The following is a 26754-nucleotide window of genomic DNA, read 5'->3' as shown; positions in this document are numbered from 1 at the left end:
TCTTCATGGGATGAGATCAAAGGCACTGAGTTTGGATCATTTTTCTGTTGCGATTGCTTCCCAGGTTTCCTGGCTATCAGTATAAAAATCCAACAGTAAATGCGGGATCCCCTTCTCGAAATTAAAATATCCCAAACCGAAGGGGAAACATTTTGTTTCACCCTTGTTTGACGCATCAATTGCCAAAGAAAATAAAAAGATCATCTGCTTTAATGCAATCCAAGTACTTCTGCATGAAGCTTCTCGCTCAGTGTTTTTGCCTTTGTTTCCCCACATGTCAGGTCTCTTGGTATGAAGGAGATTTCTTTGTCACCTTGTACTGCAGTCGATATTTCTATAAGACTGGTGATTCTTCACCGAGTGGCAGACATTTGTAGTTCAGCAGCAGTTACTTTATTGTTTTGAGGTGATGCAGATGATTTGAAAAAAAGACCTCAATGATGATGTACTTGCAAATTGGGTGCTCACTTTGTGTTTTTCCAACAAAATGTGTTGATCCACATCTCCCTTTCCTTGGTGGCTGACATTGGTATCACCTTGGTACAAAATGCAGAGTGTTTGATCCTCTCCCTTCCTGATTTTTTTTTTGCTATGAAATCACTTTCTTTTGACCATACTGCGTTGAACAATGTCTTTTGCTTGAGCATTTTGATGAAGAAGACAATGGCTCCACTTTCATCACAGTACAAGCAACAGATATAGCGTTCGGGCGTCTAAAAGACAGGCACATGGTTAGGTCCAATAGGATCTTTGCGGGTACTCACAGGACCAATAGAATTCTGATTTTAAATGACACTGATATTAGCCAATGAAGACGAGAGGCTGGACATTTCCAAAGTAATGGATGCAGACCAAATGGCCACCCTACCACATTGTATTTCATCTGACATGTTCTTGCCTACTCACTCAACCTGCCCTATCCCTCTGTGGAACTTTTTGTGTCTTGGGCCTAAATAGCTGAGACCCAAGTACTGATCCCTGTGGTACCCAACTCATTACAGCCTGCCATCCCGGAGATGACCCGTTTATTCCTACTCTCTGTTTTCTGTCCTTTAACTAATCCTCAAAGCCTTGAGTCCTAATTTAGTGGAAAAAAGCTCTTGGATGGCACCTCATTGAATGCTTTTTGAAAATTCAAATACACTACATCCATTGGTACTCCTTATTCATCTTATCAGTTACTTCTTCAAAAATCTCAAACATATTTTCCAAACACAATTTTTGTTTCATACGCTCCAACCGTAATGGTCTCTCCACTATATAGTAAACAGAAGCCGGGAATTGGGTGGAGTGATGCACTTTGTTGTGGGGCTGAAAGACAGGACCAGCTCTTTACCAACTCCCAATCATTCCCGGCTTTCCCCCACCTCCCCTTCACTCTGCTCCTGGATCTGTTTGGCTGTGTGTGTTTCACTGATAGTTGTGGAAGGCAGTCAGAACTGTTGGCTCTCTGTTATTTGGCTCTGATTGGCTGTGTGTGTTTGATTGACAGGGATCCACACAGTACAGGTGATGTATGGCTGTGAGCTGCAGGATGACGGGAGCACCAGCGGGTTCCATCAGGAAGGCTGGGACGGGCGGGATTACATCAGCTTTGATAAGGATAACATGGTGTGGGTAACACCGGTAAGCTGGGGACTGATTACCAAGAACAAGTGGGACCAGGACAAGGCCAGGAACCAGCAGAGGAAGGGTTACCTGGAGGGGACCTGCATCAAATGGCTGAAGAAGTACCTGAAACTTGGAGAAAAGGAACTGAGACACGGTGAGTGAGTGGGTGGGGGTGGGGGGAGGGGGGAGAGTCAGTGAATGAGGTGGGACTGAGAGTCAGTGAGTGAGGGGGGTCTGAGAGTCAGTTAGTGAGGGGGGGGGGACTGAGAGTCAGCGAGTGAGGGGGGACTGAAAGTCAGCGAGTAAGGTGGGACTGAGACTCAGCGAGTGAGGGGGGGACTGAGACTCTGAGTGAGGGGGGACTGAGACTCTGAGTGAGGGGGTCTGAGACTCTGAGTGAGGGGGGACTGAGAGTTGGTGAGTGAGGGGGGACTGAGAGTCGGTGATTGAGGGGGAAGGGACTGAGTGTTGGTGAGTAAAGGGGGGACTGAGAGTCGGTGAGTCAGAAGAGGTGACTGAGAGTCGGTGGTCTAAACCCCAGTTTAAAGGGGTACGTACTGTTACCTGGAGTCAGGGTGTCTAAACCCCAGTTTAAAGGGGTATGTACCTTTCCCTGGGGTCAGGGGTCTAATCCCCAATTTAAAGGAATATTTGCCATTCCCTGTCTCTCACACTGACCTGCCTCTGATCTGTTTTACTCTCAGTTGCTCCTCAAGTGTTTCTTTCCGCGGACAAGGCATCAGCTGCTAAACCGACACAACTCTGCTGCCTCGTCACAGGATTTTACCCTCGCGATATCGAAGTCACCCTCTTGAGAAATGGCGCACCGATTGCAGACACACGTTCCACTGGCATCCTACCCAACCACGATGGCACCTACCAGCTCAGGAGATGGGTTCAGATCGCACCTGAGAATGGTGCCAACTATTCCTGTCAATATGAGCAAAGCGAAAAAGAAGGAATGGAGATCCTAGACTGGGGTAAGAGGAACAGTGACTGTTTAGAATCACCTCTCCTCATTCTGCCTTCCAAAATCAATCACCTAACACTTCTCTGCATTAAACTGCATTTGTCACATGTCTGCCCATTTCACCAGTCTGTCTATGTCCTCCTGAAATCTGTTCTAATCCTCTTCATTGGTTACTGCATTTCTGAGTTTTGTGTCATTGCACACCTTGAATTTATGCCCTTATACCCAAGTCTAGATCATTAATATATATCAAAAAGAGATGTGATCCTCATACCAATCCTTCACTTTCTACTTCCTTCCAGTCTGAAAAATAATCATTCACCATTCCTCTCTGATTTCTGTCCCTGATCCAATTCCATATCCACTCTGACACTGTCCCTCTAATCCCATTGGCTTCAATTTTACTAGTAAGTCTATTTTGTGGCACTTTATCAAATGCCTTCTGAAAGCCCATACACACAACATACAGCACACTACCCTCATCAACACTGTCCGTCTATTCATCAGAGAACTTGATCAAGTTTGACAAGTTTGCCTTTGACAATTCTGTGCTCGCTTTCAATTTATTAACCCATGTTTTTCCACCTGACATTAAGTTTGTCCCAGATTGTTACAACATTAACAAGAGAGGATCGAGGTAAGTGAAAGCAATCAATGGAGACTGTGATAAGAATTGTAATGGGAGTTGGCTACAGGCATCCTGATAATACATTCTTCCACTGCATAGCTGTTAATTCAGAGATCAAAGAGACTTGTAGTCAATGAAGAGATGTTTTAATGGGAGACTTTAATTCCCATATAGATTGGGAAGAACAGAGTAGCTCAAGTCAGAAAGCTTGTGAATTTCTTGACTGCATTCAACATAGTTTTCTGGAACCAACAAACAGGCAGGCCACACTAGATCTAGTAGTGAGCCAGACATAGTTAATCTAACGGTAAGGGAACATTTACTTAACTGCGAGCCTGACATGTTTGAAAAGGAAAAACATAATACTGTTATGAAGATCCTCGAATTTGGTAAGGCTAACTTTTAATAGGATGAGACAGAGACTGATGACCGCAAACTGAACAAAACTGTTATTGGGTAAAACTACAGATGAACAGTGGGAGGTGTTCAGAAAAGAATTTAGCTTAATACAGAAACGAGAAGGGCCGAGAGGTCTACTTGAGAAGAAGTGAAAGGTAACCTAAAACTAAAGGATAAAGCAAAGCATAGTATAGATCGAGTGGACTGGGAGAGAGCGAAAGAACATACAGTAAGAGCAGAAATATCAACAGACATTTATGAGGGTATCAAGATTAACACAAAGCTTTTACAATTATGTCAGAAGCAAAAGGCCCATGTGGCCCTTTAAAAATCATTGCGGTCATACTGCAAATGTGAATAAGGAAAGGGTAGGACATTTAGAATAATACAATAAAAACAGACAATGTTGGAAATACTCAGCAGGTCAGGTAGCATCTGTACAGAGAGCAATAGTGTTAACCTTTCAGATCAGTGACCTCCATTCTGACAAAGTGGTATTGACCTGAAACATTAACTCTGTTGCTCACATCATAGATGCTGCCTGACCTGCTGAGTATTTCTAGAATGTTGTGTTTTTATTTCAGATTTCCAGCATCTGCAGTGTTTTATTTTGTTGGAACTTCGTGTCATTGAATCATAGAACCCTACAGCACAGTAGGAGGCCATTTGGCCCATCGAGCCTATGCTGGCTCTTGGGATGAGTAGTCATTCTTAGTCCCATGTGTCTGCTTTTTGTCCCTAAATGTGTCAGCTCATCATCCTCAAATATCTGTACAACACCCTGTTTAAAATTGTTTCTGGAATCAGCTTCCACTTCTTTTCAGGTAGAACATTCCAGATCCCGACAGCTGAGTAAAATAAAATCCTCATTTCCCCTCTCTATCTTTTACCAATGATTTTAAATCTATAACCTCTGGTTATTGACCCACTCACCGGAGGGAATAACTTTCCTCTCTCTACCTTAGCAAAACTGCTCATCATCTTGAAAAAAATCTATTAGGTCACCTCTTAACCTTCTCTATTCCAAGGGGAACAGTCCTAACTTTTCCAACCTCTCCTCATAACTATAGTCTGTTATCTCTGTTAACATCCTGATAAACCTCCTCTGTGCCCTTTCTAAGGCCTTTACATCTTTTCGGAAGTGTGGTGGCCGGAATTGTCCACAATACTCCAACCGAGGCCTAACCAGTGATTTATAAAGTTCTAGCATGATCTCTTTACTTTTATATTCTGTACCTCGATTTATAAATCCATGTAACCCATATACTTTTACAACCACCTTATCAACTTGCTGTGCCATCTTTAAGGATTTGTGCATATGGAAACCAAGGTCTCTTTATTCATCTACACTTTTCAAAATATCATCTACATTCTTTCAACATTAGTCCTTCCAAAGTGCATCACTTCACACTTCCCTACATTGAACTTCACCTGCCATGTCTTTGTCCATTTCACCATCCTGTCACCCTGAAGCCTAGAATGATTGAATCACAGAATCGTTACCGTGCAGGAGAAGGCCATTCGGTCCATCTTGTCTACACTGGCTCTCTGAAAGAGCAATTTCCTCAGTTCCATTCAGCTGCCTTCTCCCTGTAACCCTGCACATTCTTCCTTGTCATATAACTGTCTAATTCCCTTTTGAATGCTTCAATTGAACCTGCCTCCACCACGTTCTCAGGCAGTGCATTCTAAACCATAACCACTCGCTGCATGAAACAGCTTTTCCTCATGTCACTTTTGCTTAACTTTACCAAATACTTGAAATCTGTGCCCTCTCATTCTCGATCCTTTCACGAGTGGGAACAGTTTCTCTCTCTCTACTCTGTTCAGACCCCTCATGATTTTGAATACCTCTATCAAATCACCTCTCAGCCTTCTCTTCTCCAAGGAAAACAGTCTTAACTTCTCCAATCTATCTTCATAACTGAAGTTCTTCATCCCTGGAACCATTCTCGTGAATCCTTTCTGTAATCTCTCCAATGCCTTCACATCTTTCCTAAAGTGCGGCCACCAGAACTGGATGCAATGCTCCAGCTGAGGCCAAACTAGTGTCTTATATAAATTCAACATAACTTCCTTGCTCTTGTACTCTACCCCCCTACTAATAAAGCACAGGATACTGTATGCTTTATTAACCTCTCTTTCAACCTGTCCTGCCACCTTCAATGACTTTTGCACATATACACATAGGTCCCTCTGCTCCTGCCCCCCCTTCTGAATTGTACCCTTTATTCTATATTGTCTCTCCATGTTCATCCTATCCTCATTACTCCATACTACTTTGCCAAAAGTTTTATCATTTGCAAACTTTATAATGCTGTTCCCTACACCTAAGCCTAAGCCATTTATAAATGTTGCCAAGAGTAATGGACCCAAAACTGACCCTTGGGAAACAACACTGCCCCCCACTTCCCAATCTGAAAAACATCTACCAACATCCTTTGCTTCCAGTCACTGAGCCAGTTTCATATCCCCTTGGTTCCATGGGCTGACATCTCCTTAATAAGCCTCCTGTGCAGCATTTTGCTGAACGCCTTCCAAAAGTCCATATGTGCAACATCTATTGAACTATTTGTCAGTTCCAAAGAAGGGTCACTGACCCGAAACATTAACTCTGCTTCTCTTTTCACAGATGCTGCCAGACCTACTGAGTGGTTCCAGCATTTCTTGTTTTTATATCTATTGAACTATGTTGATCAATCTTCTTCGTTACCTCATCAAAGAATTCAATCAAGTTGGTCAGACACAATTTGCCTTTAACAAACCCATGCTGGCTCTTCTTGATTAACCCATGCCTTTCCAATTGAAAGTTAATTTTGTCCTTGATACTGGATTTGAATAACTTCCCCACTACCAATTATCAGCTGACTGGCCTGTGATTTCCTGGTTTATCCCTCTCCCCTTTCTTTAATAGTGGTATAACATTAGCAACCCTCCAGTTCTCCAATAGCGCTCCTATATCCAATGAAGATTGAAAGATTACATAGGATAAATAGTAGAGAAACTGGCCATTCGGCCCAACCAGTCCATGTTGGTGTTTATGCACCACTCAAGCCTCCTCCCATCTTTCCTCATTTAAAGGGCGGCACAGTGGCGCAGTGGTCAGCACCACAGCCTCACAGCTCCAGCGGCCCGGGTTCAATTCTGGGTACTGCCTCTGTGGAGTTTGCAAGTTCTCCCTGTGTCTGCGTGGGTTTCCTCCGGGTGCTCTGGTTTCCTCCCACATGCCAAAGACTTGCAGGTTGACAGGTGAATTGGCCATTAGCAATTGCTCCTAGTATAGGGAGGGAAATATAGGGACAGATGGGGATGTGGTAGGAAAATGGAATTAGTGTTGGATTAGTATAAATGAGTGGTTGATGGTCAGCACAGACTCGGTGGGCCGAAGGGCCTGTTTCAGTGCTGTATCTCTAAACTAAAAAAAATCTATCATCGTAACTCTGTATTCCCTTCTCCCTCATATGCTTGTCTAGTTTCTCCTTAAATAGATCGATACTATTTGCTTCAATCACTCCCTGTGATAGCGAATTCTGTGTTCACATGGTAGCTATCTGTTATTGATCTCCTCCTGTTATGGTCTTCCCAACAAGTGGAAAATTTCTCTCTCTATCCACTCTGTGAAATCCTGTCAAATTTTAAAGACCTCTTTTCAGTCACAATTCATCCTTGTTTTTAAAGAGAAAAGAGACCCAGCTGTTCATCCTTTCCTGATATGTGTACCCATGTATTTCCTGTATTGTCCTTGTAAATCTTCTTTCACTCTCTTGAGTGCTTCTATCTCTTTTTTTATAATATGGCAACTGGGACGTCGCGCGGTTTGATACAGGTTTAACATAATTTCAGTACTTTTCAATTCTATTCCTCTAGAAAGAAAGCCTTGCTAACCTGTAGTGATTGGTGTATTTGTACATTCCTGTACTTTTCATAATCTTCCTGGTTATTAACTGAATCTTGCTAGTGACATCTGTCATAGCCTCCTTTTTTCTCTGCTTTAGTTTAACTTTTACTTCCTTTGTCATCCAGGGCACATTAGCTTTGGATGCTCTGCCCTTTCCCCTTCAAAGGAACATATCTAGTTTATATGTTTCTGTCTGAACTATCTCTTCCCGAATGTTCTCCATTGCTCTGTTACTGCTTTACTTTTTCCAGGCTTCAATCTTCATAGGAATGGGAAAGGATAATATACCTGACATTGCAGGGAAACAAATAATGAACCAATGACAATGTAAGCTGGAAAATAGTATTTAGAAAAATGACTGTAGAGACTGAGAAATGCCCAGGACCTGTTGGTTTCACCCCTGGGTTTTAAAGAAAGTAGGTGAGGAAATTGTAGATAATTTCGCCATAATCTTCCAAAGCTCCCTCGATGCAGGAATTATTCCTATCGATTGGAAAATTGTATACATAACTTCATTATTAAAGAAAGGTGAGAGAGAAACCAAGAAATTATAAATCTGTTAGTCTAACATCTGTTGTGGGGAAGGTTATGGAATCTATCATTAAGACAGAGTGACTGAGTACTTAGAGAAATTTGAGCTGATTGAAGAGAGCCAATGTGGATTTGTAAGGGGGAGGTCATGTCTAATGAAACAAATTGAATTTTTTTGAGGAAGTAACTAAAGTAGTGGATAGGGGAATGTCTATGGATATAGTTTATGTGGACTTGCTGAAGACTTTCGATAAGGTTCCACATAAGAGATTTCTTAAAGCTCTTGGAATTGAAAGCATATTATTGAGCTGATTAGGAAATTGATTTGGCAGTAGACAGACTGTAGGGATAATGGGTATGTATGAATTGGAAGGAAATGACCAGTGGTATCTCACGGGGATCTGTGCTGGGGCCTCAACCATTCAGTATTTAAAGTCTTAAAAAGCACAATAGAGCGACACATATCCAAGTTTACTGATGACACCAGGTTCAGTGGCATAGCAAGCAGAGTAGACAGGAGCATAAAATGACAAGAGACATTGATTGTTTGGGTGGGCAAAATTGTGGCAGATGTATTTCCGTGCAGGCAAACGTGAAGTCATCCATTTTGGATGAAATAAGGGTAGATCAGCGTATTTTCTAAATGGTGGAAAGCCTTGTCTCGGACCAGACCTGGAGAACTGTGTACAGTTCTGGGCACCTCATCTTTAGAAAGGTATAAATATACTGGCCTTGGAAGGAGTGCAGCACAGATTCAACAGAATGTTACTTGGCTACAAAGGTTTAATTATGAGGAGAGATTACACAGACTAGGCTTGTGTTCCCTGGGATAGAGAAGGTTAAAGGACGATTGAGGTTTTCAGGATTTTGGAAGGAATTGAGGGTAAGGTAGATGGAAAGAAACTTTTCTGCTGGTGGTGGAGTCTCGGACAAAGGGGATATAACATTGAAATCAGACCCAGACCATTCAGGAGAGAAGTTAGGAAGCGTTTCTTCAAACAGATGGTGGGAGAAGTGTGTAACTCTGTTCCATAAAAAGCAGTAAATGCTAGCTCAATTAAATTCAGATCTGAGGTCAATAGATTTTTTTGCTAGCTAATCTATTGAGGTATATGGAGTTAGGACACAGATCACCCTCAATATCACTGAATGGCAGAACAGGCTCTAAGGATTGAATGGTCTACTCCTATTCCTGTTGTCTCAACATTCTCGCACCACTGAAGTCAGGCTAACAGTAGTTGCCCGTGTGTGTGTGTCTGTGTGTGTGTGTGTCTGTGTGTCTGTGTATAACATTTGAACCTCTCCAGTCCTCTGGCACCATCCCACTACCGAAGGAGGATTGCAAGATTGTGACCACAGCCTCCGATATCTCCACCTTTAATTCCCTCAGTAATCTCAGTGACTTTTCTACTTTCAGCATTGCCAACCTTTTAACTACCTCCTCTTTATCAATTTTTATTCTATTCAGTTTCTCTACTACCTCTTCCTCTACTGTGAAATTAGCAGCACCCTCTTTAGTGATGTTTATCAAACCAATCGACTGCTTTTCAACTCACTGAAATTAGCCCTCCTCCAGTTGAGTAATTTCATGTTCAATTTCTCCATGTCATTTTCCATAACTACTGTAAACCTGATGATATTGTGATCACTGTTTCCCAAATGCACCCCAATTAAAACATGCTCCACTTGCCCTACTTCATTCCCCAGAACTAAATCCAACACTGCCTCCTTCCACATTGAACTGGAAACACAATGATCAATAAAGTTCTCTTGTCTACATTTCAGGAATTCCTTTCTGACCTTTGCCTTTACATTGTTACTATCCCAGTCTATATTAGGATGATTGAACTCCCCCATTATCACCATTCTAAAGTTCTTACATCTTTCTGCAATCTACCTGCAGATTTGCTTCTCGACCTCCTTCCCTATATTTGGGGTGACCAATAGTTTACACCCAGCAATGAAATAGCTCCTCTATTGTTCCTTAACTCTACCCAAATAGATTCTGACATTGAATCCTCCAGCATGTCACCCCTTTCCAGTGCTGTAACAGTATCTTTGATCAATATGGCACCCCCTCTTTCCTTTCCCTAGAAACTCCCTACCTCCCATCACTATGCTGCAACAAGCCTATTCTGAGATTGATGTGGGAATTAATCACTTGTTTGGGTGACTGGAAGTGTCTTTGGAATGATGTGGAATTCCAATGTCTGCATTTATTTATCTCCTTTAATGTAGATAAACATCCCAAAGTGCTTCACAGGAGTGTAATCCAAGTCATGCTGAACCTTTCTAACCTACAACATGCTCTGCTCAGACTGCCCATTACATCACAGACTTGAATCTCATTCAAACTCAGGCCCCGCTTTGGTACACTTGCTTCTGAATGAGCAGCGATTGTGGTTATTCATTGATCTCCTCCTCATTTCCCCCCTCCCCCCCCCCACAGCCAGGATGCTCCCAGTGACTGTAGGATCTTCAGAGGGAACAAATATCAGACTGATTGTTGGAATTGTTGTTGCTGCCATCGCTCTGATTGCTGTTGTCATCGGTGCAGTTGCGTTGAAAAGGAGAGGTAGGAAGTGAGGGCAGGGTCTGTCACTCTCTGGTATCAGCAGTTTTAAAATGTTAAAGCACAAATATCAAAGCATTAGAGACTTTCCTACACATGTGGGAAATGCACACACAGTCCAGTGATGTACAGAGCGTGAGGGGGCTGAGGAACAGGAAGTGAGAGGACCGAGGGCCCATATGGGGAGCTGGGACTGAGGGACTCTTACACGGAGTGAGGGGACTGGGGGTCCCGTACATGGAGTGAGGGGACTGGGGGCCTGTACAGGGAGTGAGGTGACTGAGGGCCTGTACAGGGAGTGAGGGGACTGGGGGCCTGTACAGGGAGTGAGGTGACTGAGGGCCCATATCGGGAGTCAGGGGACTGAGGTCCCGTACAGGGAGTGAGGTGACTGAGGGCCTATATGGGGAGTCAGGGGACTGAGGGACCCTTACATGGAGTGAGGTGACTGAGGTCCCGTACAGGGAGTGAGAGGACTGAGGTCCCGTACAGGGAGTGAGGGGACTGAGATCCCGTACAGGGAGTGAGGTGACTGAGGTCCCGTACAGGGTGTGAGGTGACTGAGGGCCCATATAGGGAGTCAGGGGACTGAGGTCCCCTACAGGGAGTGAGGGGACTGAGATCCCGTACAGGGGGTGAGGGGACTGAGGCCCCGTACAGGGTGTGAGGTGACTGAGGGCCCATATGGGGAGTCAGGGGACTGAGGTCCCCTACAGGGAGTGAGGGGACTGGGGGGCCTGTACAGGGGATGAAGGGACTGGGCTGAATGCAGAGTAAAGGGTTGAGTGAGGAGCAGAGTCTCCTGTAAGCGAGCTCAGGTTAAGCTGGTCATTCCCCCCATGACTACAGTAAGTTTGTGTGGGTGAGGGGTGGGTGGGGGAGCTTTTGTTAACTGAAGTTCTGTTTCTGATCTTTGTAGGAGGAGAATATAAACACAGTTACAGCTCAGCAAATCGTAAGTGTGCAAATATTACAATAGTCTGGTTCAGTTGTTAGCTGCCTTGTCTTCGAGGCAGAACTTTCTGGCATGGACTCGATTGGCTGAACAGCCATTTCTGGTCTGTTAAGACAGTATAGCTCCATTACTTTGTCTCTGTGTGTGTTTACCTCTCTGTTTCTCTCTGTCTCTCTGTCTGTCTCTGTCTCTGTCTCTGTCTCTGTCTCTGTCTCTGTCTCTGTCTCTGTCTCTGTCTCTGTCTCTGTCTCTGTCTCTGTCTCTGTCTCTGTCTCTGTCTCTCTCTCTGTCTCTATATGGAACATTCACCATGTTGTAAAGTGACTGTGTGACTGAAATCTTTCTTTTTCACAGCTGTAAGAGGAGTGGAATCATCCTCGAACTCATCAGCCCTGGCCTGAGGTATGAATCACTCACTGGAGTTTAACAGCAGCTAAACTAGCATCAAAGCAGTTTATAAACAGCAGTAACTGTGAGCTCAGGGTATCGGAAGGGACTTTACTGAGTTTCACCACTGGCTCGCAGTGTTTTTACTTGTTTACATAAATTTCTCACATAGTGCTGTATCTCTAAATAGAAATAAAAATAAATAAATAAAGTGTAAGTTGAGTTTCATGAGCCAGTCTGTAAGAGACACAAGCTCCAATGGTAAAGTGACTAACTCTGATAGTCGTGGCCGACCATTGATCAACTCTGGTTTAATACACAGGAGTTCCATCAATATCAGCTGGTTTTGTGACAAGGAGCAGTTTTTTTAACCCACCATCAGTATTGAGCAGGTCCAGGTCTGGTCAGGTAGAGTGAAGCTGTCCTCCTCAATTTAACCTCGAGTCACCTCCTTTCATTCTCCTACTGCTCTTCACCATTCATTGCTGCTCTTCCCCATCACAAAGATATACTTGTATATTACAAACCACAGGGAGGCCATTCAGCCTCTCTGGCTCCTCCTTGCTCAGACTGCGATGATTCCTCACACTCCCCCATGTCTAACTGCTGTCCACGTCTCTATCCAGAGACCAGTCTAAGTACTGCTGACTTGTTCTGAACTTGTCTTGTTACTTTGTACCCCTGGTCCTGCACTGATGGTGTAACATGAACCTCCTGGGATTCTCTTGTTCTGTTAAATGTGCCTGACCTGCATCCAGTTCCCTTGAGCCAATGAATTAAACGTACAACTGTTTTGGACCAATGGGAGGTCAATATGTTGGGAAGGGAGCAGGTGATTCCAGGAGTGTGACTGGATTGTGCAGGTTAATATTCCAGGCAGCAAAGACATGAATCACACGGAGAACTGGAACTTTCTAAAGCTGGGCTGGTGAGCAACAAACTTCCGGATGCTGTCAGCTGCTTAGTGAGACACTGCAGCTGTTTAATATACAGGAGGATGGGATCTGTCACCTGGAGAGGGAGAGATAGTTGTGCTGTGTACGTGGGGACAGAGATTAGACTTCATTTTGGAGCCTGGGTCTTAGACTAATAGATTGTGCAGTGAGCCTGGTGATCCAGTGCTGGGACACTCGATCTTCACTGAGATATGGTGCTCCTGGAGAAGTTTCAGGGGATGGATTGTGGGTTCAGGCTGGTCAGTCTGGGTTCAGTCATATCACTGCACTCTTTACCTGTGACTGTAGGGAACCTGTCCCATGACACCTGGAACAGCTGCCAATGATGTGTTAAAGGGAGTGGGATTGGAGGGGGAGGGGGGGAAGAAAGAGGTCAGAATTGGAGGTGCGTAGAGATCTCTAAGTTGGGGGGCTACAGAGGTTATGAAGATATGGAGGGATTTGACAATGAGGATGAGAACCTTAAAATCATTTGAGACATTACCGGACCAGGAACCTATGTAGGATAGAGAATGCAGGGGTGATGGTGAATGGGACTTGGTGTGAGTTAGGATTCGGGCAGCAGAGTTTTGGATGACCTGAAGTTTATGGAGGATGAAATATGAGAGGTTGGTCAGCAGTGTCTGGGGGTAATGAAGGTATTGATGAGAGTTTCAGCAGCAGATGAGCTGAGGCAGAGATGGAGTAGGTTAGTGTTACTGCGCTGGATCAAGAGGGGATCTTGGTGATGGAGAGGTTATGGTGTTGGAAGCTCAGCTCAGGAATAAATAGGACACTGAGGTTGTGAACAATCTGGTTCAGTCTGACAGTGACCAGGGAGAGGGATGGAGTAAGTGTCTAAGGAACAGAGTTTCCACATTGATCTTTCTGGGTTCCAACTCCTGTACTGGGTGTGAAGCCTCCATGTGATTCTGTCCATCTCTCATTTGCCAGGTTGATTCCGAATTGAAGATTACTCGAACTAGTGATTGGACTGGCTGTGTCACTGGGAGGATTCATTTAGAAACAATCTGGATGTTTTATCTTTATTTGGCTGTGTTTTATATAGTGAAACAATACATCTATCATTTATTGGAATTCTGAGTTTATTTTCTGCTTGGTAATTTGGTAGAAATCTCCAGTTGAATATTTTGGAGTTTAATATTGAGATGTTTCTAATTGCTGTTGTTGCTTGCATTCCTGCATCTGAGAAATATTCATTTAAACCAGTAAAGGGAAGGGATCGACAGGCCGTGACCAATCACAGATCACTGAGCACAGGGAGGGATCGACAGGCCAGTGACCAATCACAGATCACTGAGCACAGGGAGGGATCGACAGGCCGTGACCAATCACAGATCACTGAGCACAGGGAGGGATCGACAGGCCGGTGACCAATCACAGATCACTGAGCACAGGGAGGGATCGACAGGCAGGTGACCAATCATAGATCACTGAGCACAGGGAGGGATCGACAGGCCGGTGACCAATCATAGATCACTGAGCACAGGGAGGGATCGACAGGCCGGTGACCAATCATAGATCACTGAGCACAGGGAGGGATCGACAGGCTGGTGACGAATCACTGAGCACAGGGAGGGATCGACAGGCAGATGAACAATCACAGATCACTGAGCACAGGGAGGGATCGACAGGCCGTAACTAATCACAGATCACTGAACACAGGGAGGGATCGACAGGCCGGTGACCGGTCATAGATCACTGAGCACAGGGAGGGATCGACAGGCCACTGACCAATCACAAATCACTGAGCATAGGGAGGGATCGACAGGCCACTGACCAATCACAGATCACTGATTATAGGGAGGGATCGACAGGCCACTGACCAATCACAAATCACTGAGCATAGGGAGGGATCGACAGGCCACTGACCAATCACAAATCACTGATTATAGGGAGGGATCAACAGGCCATTGACCAATCACAGATCACTGACTATGTTTCTATCTCTTCCCTCTGGGAGGTTCGACGTTTTAATTCTCTGATCAGTTTAAGTTTCTGTTTTTTAACTGTCCGTCTTCATTGGTGCCTGAGGTTGGATCCTGTGTTTCCCGGGAATGTGGTTTATTAAATGAAATGAACAGCTTCACTTCCCTGAACCCAGTCTGTCACTGGCCTGTTGTATGAACCGAGGGTGGGGAATGTAAAATGTTTGGGATTGCACTCTGTACCACTCTACGTACTGGATTAAAGTTTACATTTGTACCTATTGAATAATAAAAACACTTGTTCCACAAACTGTATCTGTGTGTTCACTCTGTCCAGTCCCAGACCCTGACACAAAGAACCAGGATCACTAAGAATCATTTGATCAGGGTTGACTTTGAAACCATCACCCTGACCATCCCTTCCCCCTGCCCCATGACCAGTACAATACTAGACAGGGAATTCCCAGAGCAGCCAGTAATTCTCACTGGCCTTCACCATCCTACCTGGATGAAAGTTCCATGTCTATCCAGAGCTCAGTTACTGCTTTCCCATTACCCTCCTTCCCTCTCTGCTGCCTCTCAGGGAAATCTTGCCTGTCCCTCCTGCTCTACTATTTAGAGTAGGCCAGTGGACTGGTTACACTATGAACAGTTTGAGACAGTTCCCTGTGTCTTTGGACAGACCAGCCTTTCATTCCACCTCCATCACGAGCAGCTTAGCCCCACTACCACAGTCTGCCGTTTGCCTGTATTTGCATTGACCGGACAGTGTTCTCACTTACCCTGCCAACCAAAGACTGGACAATTACTGGCTCCCTGAGGAACTGACTGTCCACTGGCTCCTGGCACTGCCCCTGAACGGAGGGAATGTAGGTATAATATTCCTTGAAGGAACAGAAAGCCACAGCCAAGAGCTCTCTCCAACCCAGCAGTAAATTAGGAATGGCCTTTGGAGACGTCCCTGTTAACTACTGGCCCAATCCCTCTGTGGCAGCAGTGTGGGATGGCAGATACCAACCTGCTCCTGGTCTCTGACTCTCTCTCTCTCTCTCATGAAAAGGCCTCAGCAGATGCTGGTTGTGTTCCGACTCTGGCTCCCAATTCCAGGAAGCTTCCACAGGCTGAGCCGACAGGGAAGGTTGATAGGGAGTCCTGGGAGCAGGGATCAAGGCAGCTATCAACTGATGAATACAAGTCATTGGTTAAACCTTCGAGATGTAAACCCCTGCCACTTGGGGGAAGTGGCACTGAGACACATGTACCCTCCCTGGGAGAGGGTGCCCTCGCAATCTGGCTGTCCCTCAGCAGTTAGAGGGAGAGGTTGAAGGTGGCTCCACAGTGATGGTGGGGGAGGCACTGATCTATAAAAAGTTAACAGAGACCTGCGACTGCCCTCACCAAGGTGGAAATCACCCACAACATCGACGATCCTGAGCATAGTTGAGTCCTCAGAGGGTGATGTCCCCAAATGAGCCAGTGTCAACTGGAGACCAATGTCCCAGGGCTGGGTTAGTGGCACCAGAGGGGATGGTAGATGCCTCGGGTGATGGACTCACCGACAGTAGCTGGTGCTGCCTGGGTGAACCAGCCTGACTCTGGCACCATAGACCCACAGAACAATTACAGCACAGAAGGAGGCCATTCAGCCCATTGTGTCTGTGCACAGACACCTCAGAGGCGCTGGTGCCCAAAGAGGACCATTTGTCTTCATCCTGGGAGGTCTCAATAGAAGCTGTTAACAGGGCTTCACCTGATGGTGTGGACTGGGATATCAGGGACAGGTTGGTGAGTGGCCATAAGCATCCTGTCCCACTCTGAACCATCAAGACAACAGGAGCCTCCCCATCCTGAGCCTGTCCTGTTCAGTCCCAAGGTGAACCCACAGCTGACATCAGTGGGAGATGACTGTATGGACTTGGCACTAACCAGTTTCAGTGTCATTAACCCCAAGCAATGGTGAAGTGGAGCTGGAGCTGGAGCAGGTTTGCTGCTTGATGCTGATGTGGGGACAGGATGTCTGGATGTGGAGGTCCAGCACAAGGGGAGACGGGGTCAATTTATATATTTAACAATAGAAATCAATGTCAGAATCCCGAAGGTGGAAGTGGTAGGGATGACAGACTCAGTGACCTTACTCTCCAAACTCTGACTCACACACTATAGACAGCCTCTGTGAGCTCTGCAATCTGACCAACCAGTCTCTTTCACTCCTTCAAATATTGATCCAATTTCCCTTTAAAAGATGCAAAGCTCTTTCCATCACCCACTCCCTGTTTGTAGGGCATTCCATGTTCCAAACAACTCAGAAGGAATGTCTCCTATCCTCTCTCCTCACTCAATGAGCATTTTAAATTATTGCCCCCTCTTCAATGGCCCCTAAAACAGAGGAAATCGTATTTCCCGATTCACTTGATCAAAACCCTTCATCATTTGAAAATCCCTCAATGAAATCTCCTCTTGTCTCCTTTGTTCCTGTTGAAACAGTCTGAGCACAGATGGTTGGATGACATTGGAGGATCGGCCTGGAGATGAGGCACTGTAAGGGCACAGAATAAGCTTTCTCTTCTCGATTTTTAATTACAAGTATGCAGCAATAATACGTGTGTAAAAATAAATTACAGTATGCAAATGGTCATGCGAGGTGCAAAAGGATATGTGTCAAATATAAAGCCGACAAAATGCAAAGCTCAGGACAGGTGCATCCTGTTATGAACTGATGAGAAATGAATGTGATATGATGTGAGAAGAGGGGTGGGGGAGGAGCTCTTTGAGCTGTTTCACAGTCGTCCTGGGAGCACATTTCTTTGTGGATATTAACTGTCCAGAAAATAGCTCAAACTGTATGGGAGCCAGATAAGACAAGTAACATTACCTGTAAGCACAGTACAATCCTCCTACAAACACCAACTGCACTTTCCTGTACAAGTAGCAGATGGAATTTACTACAGAGCAATGTGAGATGTTGCATTTTGGCAGAAGAAATAGGAAGAAGCAATAGAGACTTAACAACACAGTTTGCAGGAACAGAGGGACCAGGGTATTCATGTGCGTAGACCTTTGAAGGTGGCAGAACATGTTGAGAGAATAATTAGCAGAGCATGTGGGAACTTGTACTGCATAAATAGATAAATAATTGAATAGAAATTATGCTTTACCATTTTGAAGCTCTGGTTAGGCCACAACTAAAGTATTGCATCCAGTTCTGAACATCACATTTTAGGAAGGTTGTGAGAGTCTTTGAGAGGGTGCAGAGGAGATTTACCAGAATGGTTCCAGGGATGCAGGCTGGAATCGTACGTTGGGCTGGAGGCCCCACCCAACGGCCAAGAATTCGGGGGCGAGCCCGCCTCCATCCCACCTGGAAGCCATGCAGAGATTTTACGTGCCCCTGGCCGTTAATTGTCCTCGGGCAGGAGTTCAACCCCTCTGAGGCAGGAACTCCAACCTCCAGGAGCTGCCAATCAGCGGGCTGTCAGCTCTCAGTCCCAGCAGTGCCACCAGGAGCGGTGGCACGACTGGCACTGCACCCGGCGAGAGGTGCAGCATGGATGCTGGCCTTAGAATGAAGCTAAGTGTGCAGGGCCTCACCGGGGACAATCGGCCGGGCCCTGTCAAGGCAAGCGGAGTCAGTTGTGGGGGCAGAGGGGAGGAATGTGCTGCAGTGGTGGCTGCTAGGTTTTGCCGAGTGGCCTCTTAAGGTCTTGAGCTGCCCACATGCTGCTGGTAATGGACTGGCAGTGATGGGAGGAGGCCCTGAAGTGGCTGTTAATTGGCTACTTAAGGGCTTTAATTGGCCTGAGGCGGGTGGGCCGTTTCTTGCCGCCACCACCGCACGTGAAACTGCAGCGAGTGCTGGAAGGCGACGGGAACGGCACCCCCCCACCTCCCACTCAGTTTTACAACCTCCCTCCTCCACCTCCAGCCCGCTCCTGCAGGGGGTGTAAAATTCCAGCTGCAGGATTTTAGTTACAAGGTTAGGTTGGAGAAACTGGGGTTATTCTTCTTGGAGCAAAGGAAGTTGAGGGGAGATTTAACAGAGAGGTACACATTTATGTCAGATTTAGATAAGGTAGACAAAGAAAATCTGTTCCCATTGGCTGATGGTGCAAGGACGAGGGGACACAGATTTAAGGTTTTGGACAAAAGATGCAGGGGAAATATGAAGAAGAATTTTTATATGCAGCGAGTGGTAATGACCTGTAACTCGCTGCCTACGAGGGTGATGGAAGCAGGGCCGATCAATGATTTCAAAAGGAAATTGGATCGACACTTGAGAGAAAGAAACTTTCCGGCCTACGGGGGTAGGGCGAGGGAATGGGACTGACTCTGTATAGGGAGCTGGCATGGACACAATGGGCCAAATGGCTTCAATCTGTGTTGTAATGACTCTATGACCTCCTGCAGGACCCTGGATGCACCTTCAGCTCGATGTTATCAGTTCATTGCCAACTCCTCCAGTTAACCAGTAACATGTGCTACTTATATTAGACAAGTTGATCAAATGGACAGAGGCTTTTCCTTACCATAATAATCGTGCTTTTGTTGAGGCTAAAATATCATTGATTGAGGTGATCTGCAGGTGGGGAGTGCACATACAGGTAGCTAGTGATCAAGGATCACATCTTACAGGAAACGTTTTGACTGAACGACAGAAATTGATGAGGATTAAATACAAATTGCCCATATGTCACCATCCTCAATGATCTGGAGTAGTGGAAAGAGAGAATAGGACTTCAAACAATGTTTAAAAAGTTCTGTGCAGATCACCCCTTTCAATGGGTGAGCATGTTACCAATGTATTTACTGGTGATGTGATCTAGACAGTGTCGTACTACATGAATTTACCCCTATCGGGTAATGACAGGATGTCTGATGTGTATGCCTGGACACCTACTGGTGCCCACAGCAGGTCCTTTGCTTTAAAGCAGTTGTACCACTGAGTGGTTGAAGCAGATGATCCATTACATCGATCAGACGAATCAATTCGTAACATGGAATTTGGGAGAATCCAAGAATCAGGTCTAAAAGTACTTTGACAAATAGGATCATCCATTTGAGTATCAAATTGGAGACTCTGTAATGGTCCTAAATTATGGTAAAAAGGACCATTTTGTTAGAACAAAAACGGCAGGACTATACCCTATCACTGATCAGGCCAGTCCTGCCATGTATATAGTTCAGTTTTTAAGTAAGAAATGTCTGAGTTATATCAAATAGTATCACATTAATCAGCTCAAAACTGTCAAGGAATAAATACTACACCTTGCCGGCAGGTGGAATGTGTTTCTTAGAGTATTAATTGTTCTAGGTCTGGTTACCTACCTTGAGAGGCTACCTACTACTACAGAGATCGTATGGAGAGTCATAGAGTCATATCCAGCACAGAAGGAGGCCATTCGGCCCATCAAGTCCATGCCAGTTCTCCACGGAGCTCCCTAATCAGTCCTACTCCCCCACTCAATCTCCTGAAGATATATTTCCTTCAACTGGCCATCTAATTTCCTTTTGAAGTCATTGATTGCCTCCACTTCCACCACCCTTGTGGGCAGCGAGTTCCAGATCCTTACCACCCGCTGTGTAACAAGTTCTTTCTCATATTCCCACGCTTCTCTTGACCAAAACCTTCAATCTGTGTCCCCTAGTCCTTGTACCATTAGTTAATCGGTACAGTTTGTCCTTGTCTAGAGTGAGACAGATAAAATGTGTCTGAATGTCACTATGCCACCAAGCTGTAATATAACTGATGTTTGTAGTCACTGTCATATAAACTACCATGGAAAGGGGCACAGTAATGTTAGGCAATAATAAATGGTGCAAAGTAGGGTATAATGTCAGTCAGCACCCATGGAGAGGGATTTGGTCTATGATTATAATTTGTGCTCAGAGAATTGTAATCACTGTACTAATAATCATGATGTATGTTATTTGTGATGCTTAATGAAATGTTTGACAAAATATTTGAGTTTTAAATTGGCTGCATTAATTAAAAACTAATTGTCTAAATGTGAGGAGTTGGATAGGATTCCTTCTCTTCAAGGTGAAGAGTATACATGGGATAAACTTTCTCTTCTCCATTTTTAATAACAAGTATTTAACAAGATGTGTAAGAATAAATTGCAGTATGCAAATTGTCACATAAGGTGTGAAAGGATATGTAAATATTAGCTAAACTGTTGATGCCTTGAAATGCTGAGCTAAGGACAGATGCATCCTGTTGTGACCTAGTGTGAAAAAATAGAAAAGCAGATTATTTTTTAAAAGGTGTGAAACTTCCAAACATTGGTGTTCAGCAGTGCTTAGGTGTACTCATAGAAAGTTAACATGTAGGTACAGCAAGCAATTAGGAAGGCAAATGCAAGGGAATTGGAGTCCAGGAATAAGGAAATCTTGCCACAATTGCACAGGGCTTTGGTGAGACCACATCTGGAATGCTTTGTGCAGTTCCAATCACTATACTGAAGGAAAGATCTATTTGCATTGGAGGCTGTACTTTAAAGGTTCACTAGATTGGTTCCTAGGATGAGAGAATTGTCCTATGATAAGAGGCTGAGTAAATTGGGTTCATGTTCTCTGGAGTTTAGAAGAATGAGAGGTGATCTCATTGAAACATACAGCATTCTGGAGGTGCTGGATAGGGTAGATACTGAGAGATTGTTTCCACTGATCAGGGAATCTAGAATCCGGGGGCACAGTGTCAGGATACAGGACCGATCATTTAGGAATGAGATGAGGAGAAATTACTTCACTCCAAGCGTTGTGAATCTTTGGAATTCTCTACCCCAGAGGGTTGTGGATGCTCCATCGTTGAATATATTTAAGGCTGAGAGAGACAGGTCACTCAGGGAATCAAGGGATATGGGGAATGGGATGGAAAGTGGAATTGAGGCAGAAGATCAGCCATGATCAAATTGAAAAGTGGAGCAGGCTTGACGAACCGTATGGTCTACTGCTGCTCCTATTTCTTATATTCTTTTAAATGTCACGTAATGTGGAAAAAGTTGTTATTCCTGATGTTGAATAAGATTATCATGGATTAATTTATTCATATTTGTTTTACTGACTCATTTGCAGATATGTTGTAAAAATAGGATTCTAAGCACAGAAGAAATAGGAGGAGTCGATGATAAGGCCCATCGAGCCTTCCCCACCATTCACTATGATCATGGCTCATCTTCTGTCTCAACGGATCAATAGTATAGTAGTAATGTTACTGGACAACTAATCCAGAAGCTCAGACTAATACTCCATAGGCATGAGTTCAAATCCCTCAATTAAAGCGGGTGCAGTTTAAATTCAATAATTTCATAAATAAAATAAAATAAAAAGTATGTCTCAGAAATTGGAATCATCAAGTTACCAGATTGTCATAAAAACCCATCTGGTTCACTGCTGTCCTTACCTGGTCTGACCTACATGTGACTTCAGACTGACTGTAATTTGGTTGACTCTTAACTGCCCTCTGAAATGGCCTAGCAAGCCACTCAATTGTATCAAACCATGACAGAAAAGTCAAAGAATAAAAATAGACAGACCACCCGGCATTGACCTAGACAGCGAAAAAAACAAAGGCTCCACCCTGCCCAGTCAACCCTGCAAAGCTCTCGTCGCTAACATCTGGGGACTTGTGCCGAAATTGGGAGAGCTGCGCCACAGACCAGTCAAACAAGAGCCTGACATAGTCATACTCACAGAATCATACCTTACAGCCAATGTCCTAGACTCCTCCATCACCATCCCTGGGTATGTCCTGTCCCACCGACAGGACAGAACCACCATTGGTGGCAGCACAGTGGTATACAGTTGGGAGGTAGTTGTCCTGGAAGTCCTCAACATCGACTCCAGACCCCATGATGTCTCATGTCATCAGGTCAAAAATAAACAAGGAAACCTCCTGCTGAATACCACCTACAGATCCCCCTCAGCTGTTGAATCACTCATCCATGATAAACATCACTTGGAAGAAGCACTGAGGGCAGCAAGGGTACAGAATGTACTCAGGGTAGGGGACTTCAATGTCCATCACCAACAGCAGTTTGGCAGCACCATTACTGACCAAGCTGCCCAAGTCCTGAAGGGCATATCTGCCAGACTGGGCCTGCAGCAGGTGATGAGAGAACCAACAAGAGGGAAAAACATACTTTACCTCACCAACTGCCCATGTCAGTCTTGGTAGGAGTGGCTACACATAGTTCTTGAGCAGATGAAGTCCCATCTTCACACTGAGGAGACCCTCCATCATGTTGCATGGCACTATCACCATGATAAATGGGATAGATTCAAAACAGGTGTGGCAGCTCAAAGCTGGGAATCCATGAGACACTGTGGGCCATCAGCAGCAGCAGAATTATATTCAACCACAATCTGTAACCTCATGGCCTTTCATATCCTCCACTCTACCATTAGCATCAAGCCAGAGGACCTATCCTGGTCCTATGAGGAGTGCAGGAGAGCATGCCAGGAGCAGCACCAGGCATACCTAAAAATGAGGTGCCAACCTGGTGAAGCTACAACACAGGACTACATGTATGATAAGCAGAAGAAACAGCATGGGATAGAGAGAGCTAATCGATCCCACAACCAACGAATCAGATCCAGGCTCTGCAGTCCTGTCACATCCAGTCAGGAATGGTGGAGAACAATTAAACAACTAACAGGAGGAGGAGGCTTCACAAACAACCCCATCCTCAATGATGGGGGAGCCCAGGATGTCAGTGCAAAAGACAAGTTTGAAATATTTTCAACCATCTCCAGCCATATGTGTGGAGTGCATGATCCATCTTGGCCTCCTACTGAGGACCCCAGCATCATAGATGCCAGTCTGCAGCCAGTTTCACTCCACATGATATCAAGATAGGTAGATAAGGTGGCGAGGAAGGTATATGAGATACTTGCATTTATTAGCCAAGGCATAGAATATAAGAGCAGGGAGGTTATGATGGAGCTGTATAAAATGCTAGTTAGGCCACAGCTGGAGTATTGTGTACAGTTCTGGTCGCCACATTATAGGAAGGATGTGATTGCACTGCAGAGGGTGCAGAGGAAATTGCCTGGGCTGGAGCATTTCAGCTATGAAGAGAGACTGGATAGGCTAGGATTGTTTTCCTTAGAGCAGAGAAGGCTGACGGGAGATCTGACAGAGGAATACAAAATTATGAGGGGCATAGATTGGGTAGATAGGAAGAAACTTTTTCCCTTAGCAGAGGGGTCAATAACCAGGGGGCATAGATTTAAGGGGAGGAGGTTTAGAGGGGATTTGAGGAAAAAAAATTTCACCCAGCAGGTGGTTGGAATCTGGAACACACTGCCTGAAGGGGTGGTAGAGGCAGGAACCCTCACAACATTTAAGAAGTATTTAGATGTGCACTTGAAATGCCATAGCATACAAGGCTACGGGCCAAGTGCTGGAAAATGGGATTAGAATAGATAGGCTTGATGGCCGGCGCAGACCACAGTGGGCCAAAGGGCCTGTTTCTGTGCTGTATAACTCTATGACTCTGAGAAATAGCAGCGCACTGTGGATACAGCAAAGGCTATGGGCCCTGAAAACATCCAAGTTGTAGTACTGAAAATTCGTGCTCCAGAACTAGCTGCACCCCTCGCCAAGCAGTTCCAGTACAGCTACAACACTGGCATCTACTCGACAATGTGGAACATTGCCCAGGTGTGTCCTGTCCACATATAGCAGCCCAATTCAATCCAGACAATTACCGCCCCATCAGTCTACTCTAATCATCAGCAAAGTGAGAGAAGGTGTTGTCGACAGCGCTGTCAAGCGGCACTTACTCAGCAGCAACCTGCTAACCAATGCTCAGTTTGGGTTCCACCAGGGCACTCGGCTCCAGACCTCACTACAGCTTGGATCAAACTTGGACAAAAGAGATGAATTCAAGAAGTGAGGTGAGAGTGACTGCCCTTGACATCAAGGCAGCCTTTGACCGAGTATGACATCAAGGAGCACTCACAAAATTGGAAGTCAATGGGAATCGGGGGAAAACTCTCCACTGGTTGGAATCATACCCAGCACAAAGGGAAGATGGTTGTGGTTAGGAGGCCAATCATCTCTCCCAAGGATATTGCATATTCACTGAGGATGGCACAGTGTTCAGTACCGTGTGCCACTCCTCAGATACTGAAGCAGTCCATGCCCACCTGTAGCAAGATCTGGACAACATTTAACCTTCAGGCTTATGCTGATAAGTGGTAAGTAATATTCATGCCACACAATGCCAGGCAATGACCATCTCCAACAAGAGAGAATCTAACCATCTCCCTTTGACATTCAACAACATTACCGTCACTGAAATACCACGTTCAACATTTGGAGGAAGGCAGTGGGGTTTACCATTGACCAGAAAATTAGCTTAAGCAGCTATATACTGTACCTACAAGAGCAGGTCAGCATCTGGGAATTCTGATGTGAGTAATTCCCCAAATTCTGCTCAATATTTGGAAAGCTTAAGTCAGGTGTGTGATGAAATACTCTCCACTTGCCTGGATGAGTGCAGCTCCAACAACATTCAAGAAGCTCGACACCATCCAGGAAAAATCAACCTCTTGATCTGCACCCATCCACCACCAGTGCACAGTGTAGCAGTGTGTACCATCTACAAGATCCATTGCAACAACTTACCAAGCCTCCTTCAACAGCATTCTCCAAATCCTCAACCTTTACCACCTACAAGGACAAGGACAGCAGACATATGGGAACACCATCACCTGTAAATTCCCCTCCAAGTCACACATCATGCGACTTGAAAGTATATCACTGTTCTTTCACTGTCGCTGGGACAAAATCCTGGTTTCCCTCCCTAACAGCACTGTGGGTGTACCTACACCACACGGGCAGCAGCGGTTCAAGAAGGCAGCTCATTACTACCTTCTCATGGGCAATAAGGGATGGGAAATAAATGCTGTGGCCTTGCCAGTGACTGTCACACCTCATGAATGAATTTAAAAAAAAAACAGATCCTTCAATGGCCTTCAACTGGAACTTTATAACTGGTGCTTACTGTACAATCTTAATGCAGTGTCTGTCTCTCTTGTTCTATTGCAGAAAACCAACTGATGAAGGATGATATGGGACCCAAACTTTACTCAGTCTTTACAGTGTGAAACATTACAAGCATATACCTCCTAACTTGACCACACAGTTTCAGTAAGTGTCACTTTATATGTGCTAAAATAAAACTCCAATTAATGCCCTTCACCTGCATATAAATAAACACAATTGATATACAATTAACAGATTCCCTTCTTTCTTTTTAAATAAATCTTAAGAGTTAATATGCACAAATAACATTTCAAAAGAAAATCAGAAACAATTTCCATATTCAGTACAGAGCGTTATATTGCCAGATGCTCCTCCTCGAGGACATGGAGAGTCAAAGAGAGAGAGAGAGAGATACAGCACCGAAACAGGCCCTTCGGCCCAAAGACCCCTAACAAGTTCTTTGTACAAGCATTTCTTTTTGTAAAACAATTCAGATTGTTGGTGACTTGCAGCTACCCATTTAATTTTAGAGATTTCATTTCTCTCCAACATTTGTTTTAAGCCAGTAAAGTCAATCCATATCCTTTTCTCACTCACATGTTTCATAGAGTGTACATTATCCCAAAAGGAACGATTATCTACATGGCATTCAATGGGTATACTATCTCCCAGTATGTCCATTGTATAGAATCCTACTTAAAATGTTTGTCAAATAGAATCCCACTGCCTCACAAAAGCCAGTGTTTCTGCACTAAAGTACTTTTAATAGGCCTGCTTTATTTTCTTAGCCTCCCTAACTAAAGGACAACATTTCCCATTTTCACCCATTAGAAATAACATGAAACCAGCTGCACTCTAATACCTATCAGGAAGATTAGCAGGTGAAGCCTCACTAAAAATAACTATTGCATGTTCTTTGGGTCACCTAA

The 26754-nt window shown here is 44.7% G+C and overlaps 1 protein-coding gene and 1 long non-coding RNA gene across 6 annotated transcripts in view; both read left to right on the top strand.

Annotated features, from left to right (window-relative positions):
• The window catches only part of LOC137346335 (class I histocompatibility antigen, F10 alpha chain-like), a 34358-nt gene extending 19213 nt beyond the window's left edge, over window positions 1-15145 (top strand). The window contains exons 3-8 of one of the 5 annotated variants that reach the window (XM_068009833.1): window positions 1493-1765; window positions 2316-2591; window positions 10487-10612; window positions 11529-11564; window positions 11919-11966; window positions 13841-15145. In XM_068009833.1, the coding sequence (XP_067865934.1) occupies window positions 1493-1765; window positions 2316-2591; window positions 10487-10612; window positions 11529-11564; window positions 11919-11965 (758 nt within the window). In that variant the 3' untranslated portion in view covers window position 11966; window positions 13841-15145. Of the gene's footprint in view, window positions 1-1492; window positions 1766-2315; window positions 2592-6240; window positions 6343-10486; window positions 10613-11528; window positions 11565-11918; window positions 11967-13840 lie in introns of all 5 variants that reach the window. The other 4 variants (XM_068009835.1, XM_068009834.1, XM_068009836.1 and 1 more) reach the window with 4 other exon arrangements.
• A 2163-nt stretch (window positions 15146-17308) lies between these two features.
• On the top strand, window positions 17309-26077 carry LOC137346041 (uncharacterized). Its single transcript, XR_010968638.1, has 2 exons — window positions 17309-17373; window positions 25889-26077. It is a non-coding gene; the product is annotated as an uncharacterized lncRNA (long non-coding RNA).
• Window positions 26078-26754: the final 677 nt, after the last annotated feature.

The sequence above is a fragment of the Heterodontus francisci genome, chromosome 29, assembly GCF_036365525.1.
Source record: "Heterodontus francisci isolate sHetFra1 chromosome 29, sHetFra1.hap1, whole genome shotgun sequence".
NCBI classification, from domain to species: Eukaryota; Metazoa; Chordata; class Chondrichthyes; order Heterodontiformes; family Heterodontidae; genus Heterodontus; species Heterodontus francisci.
Note: the sequence above shows the minus strand (reverse complement) of the source record. Positions and strands in the feature narration are given on the sequence as shown.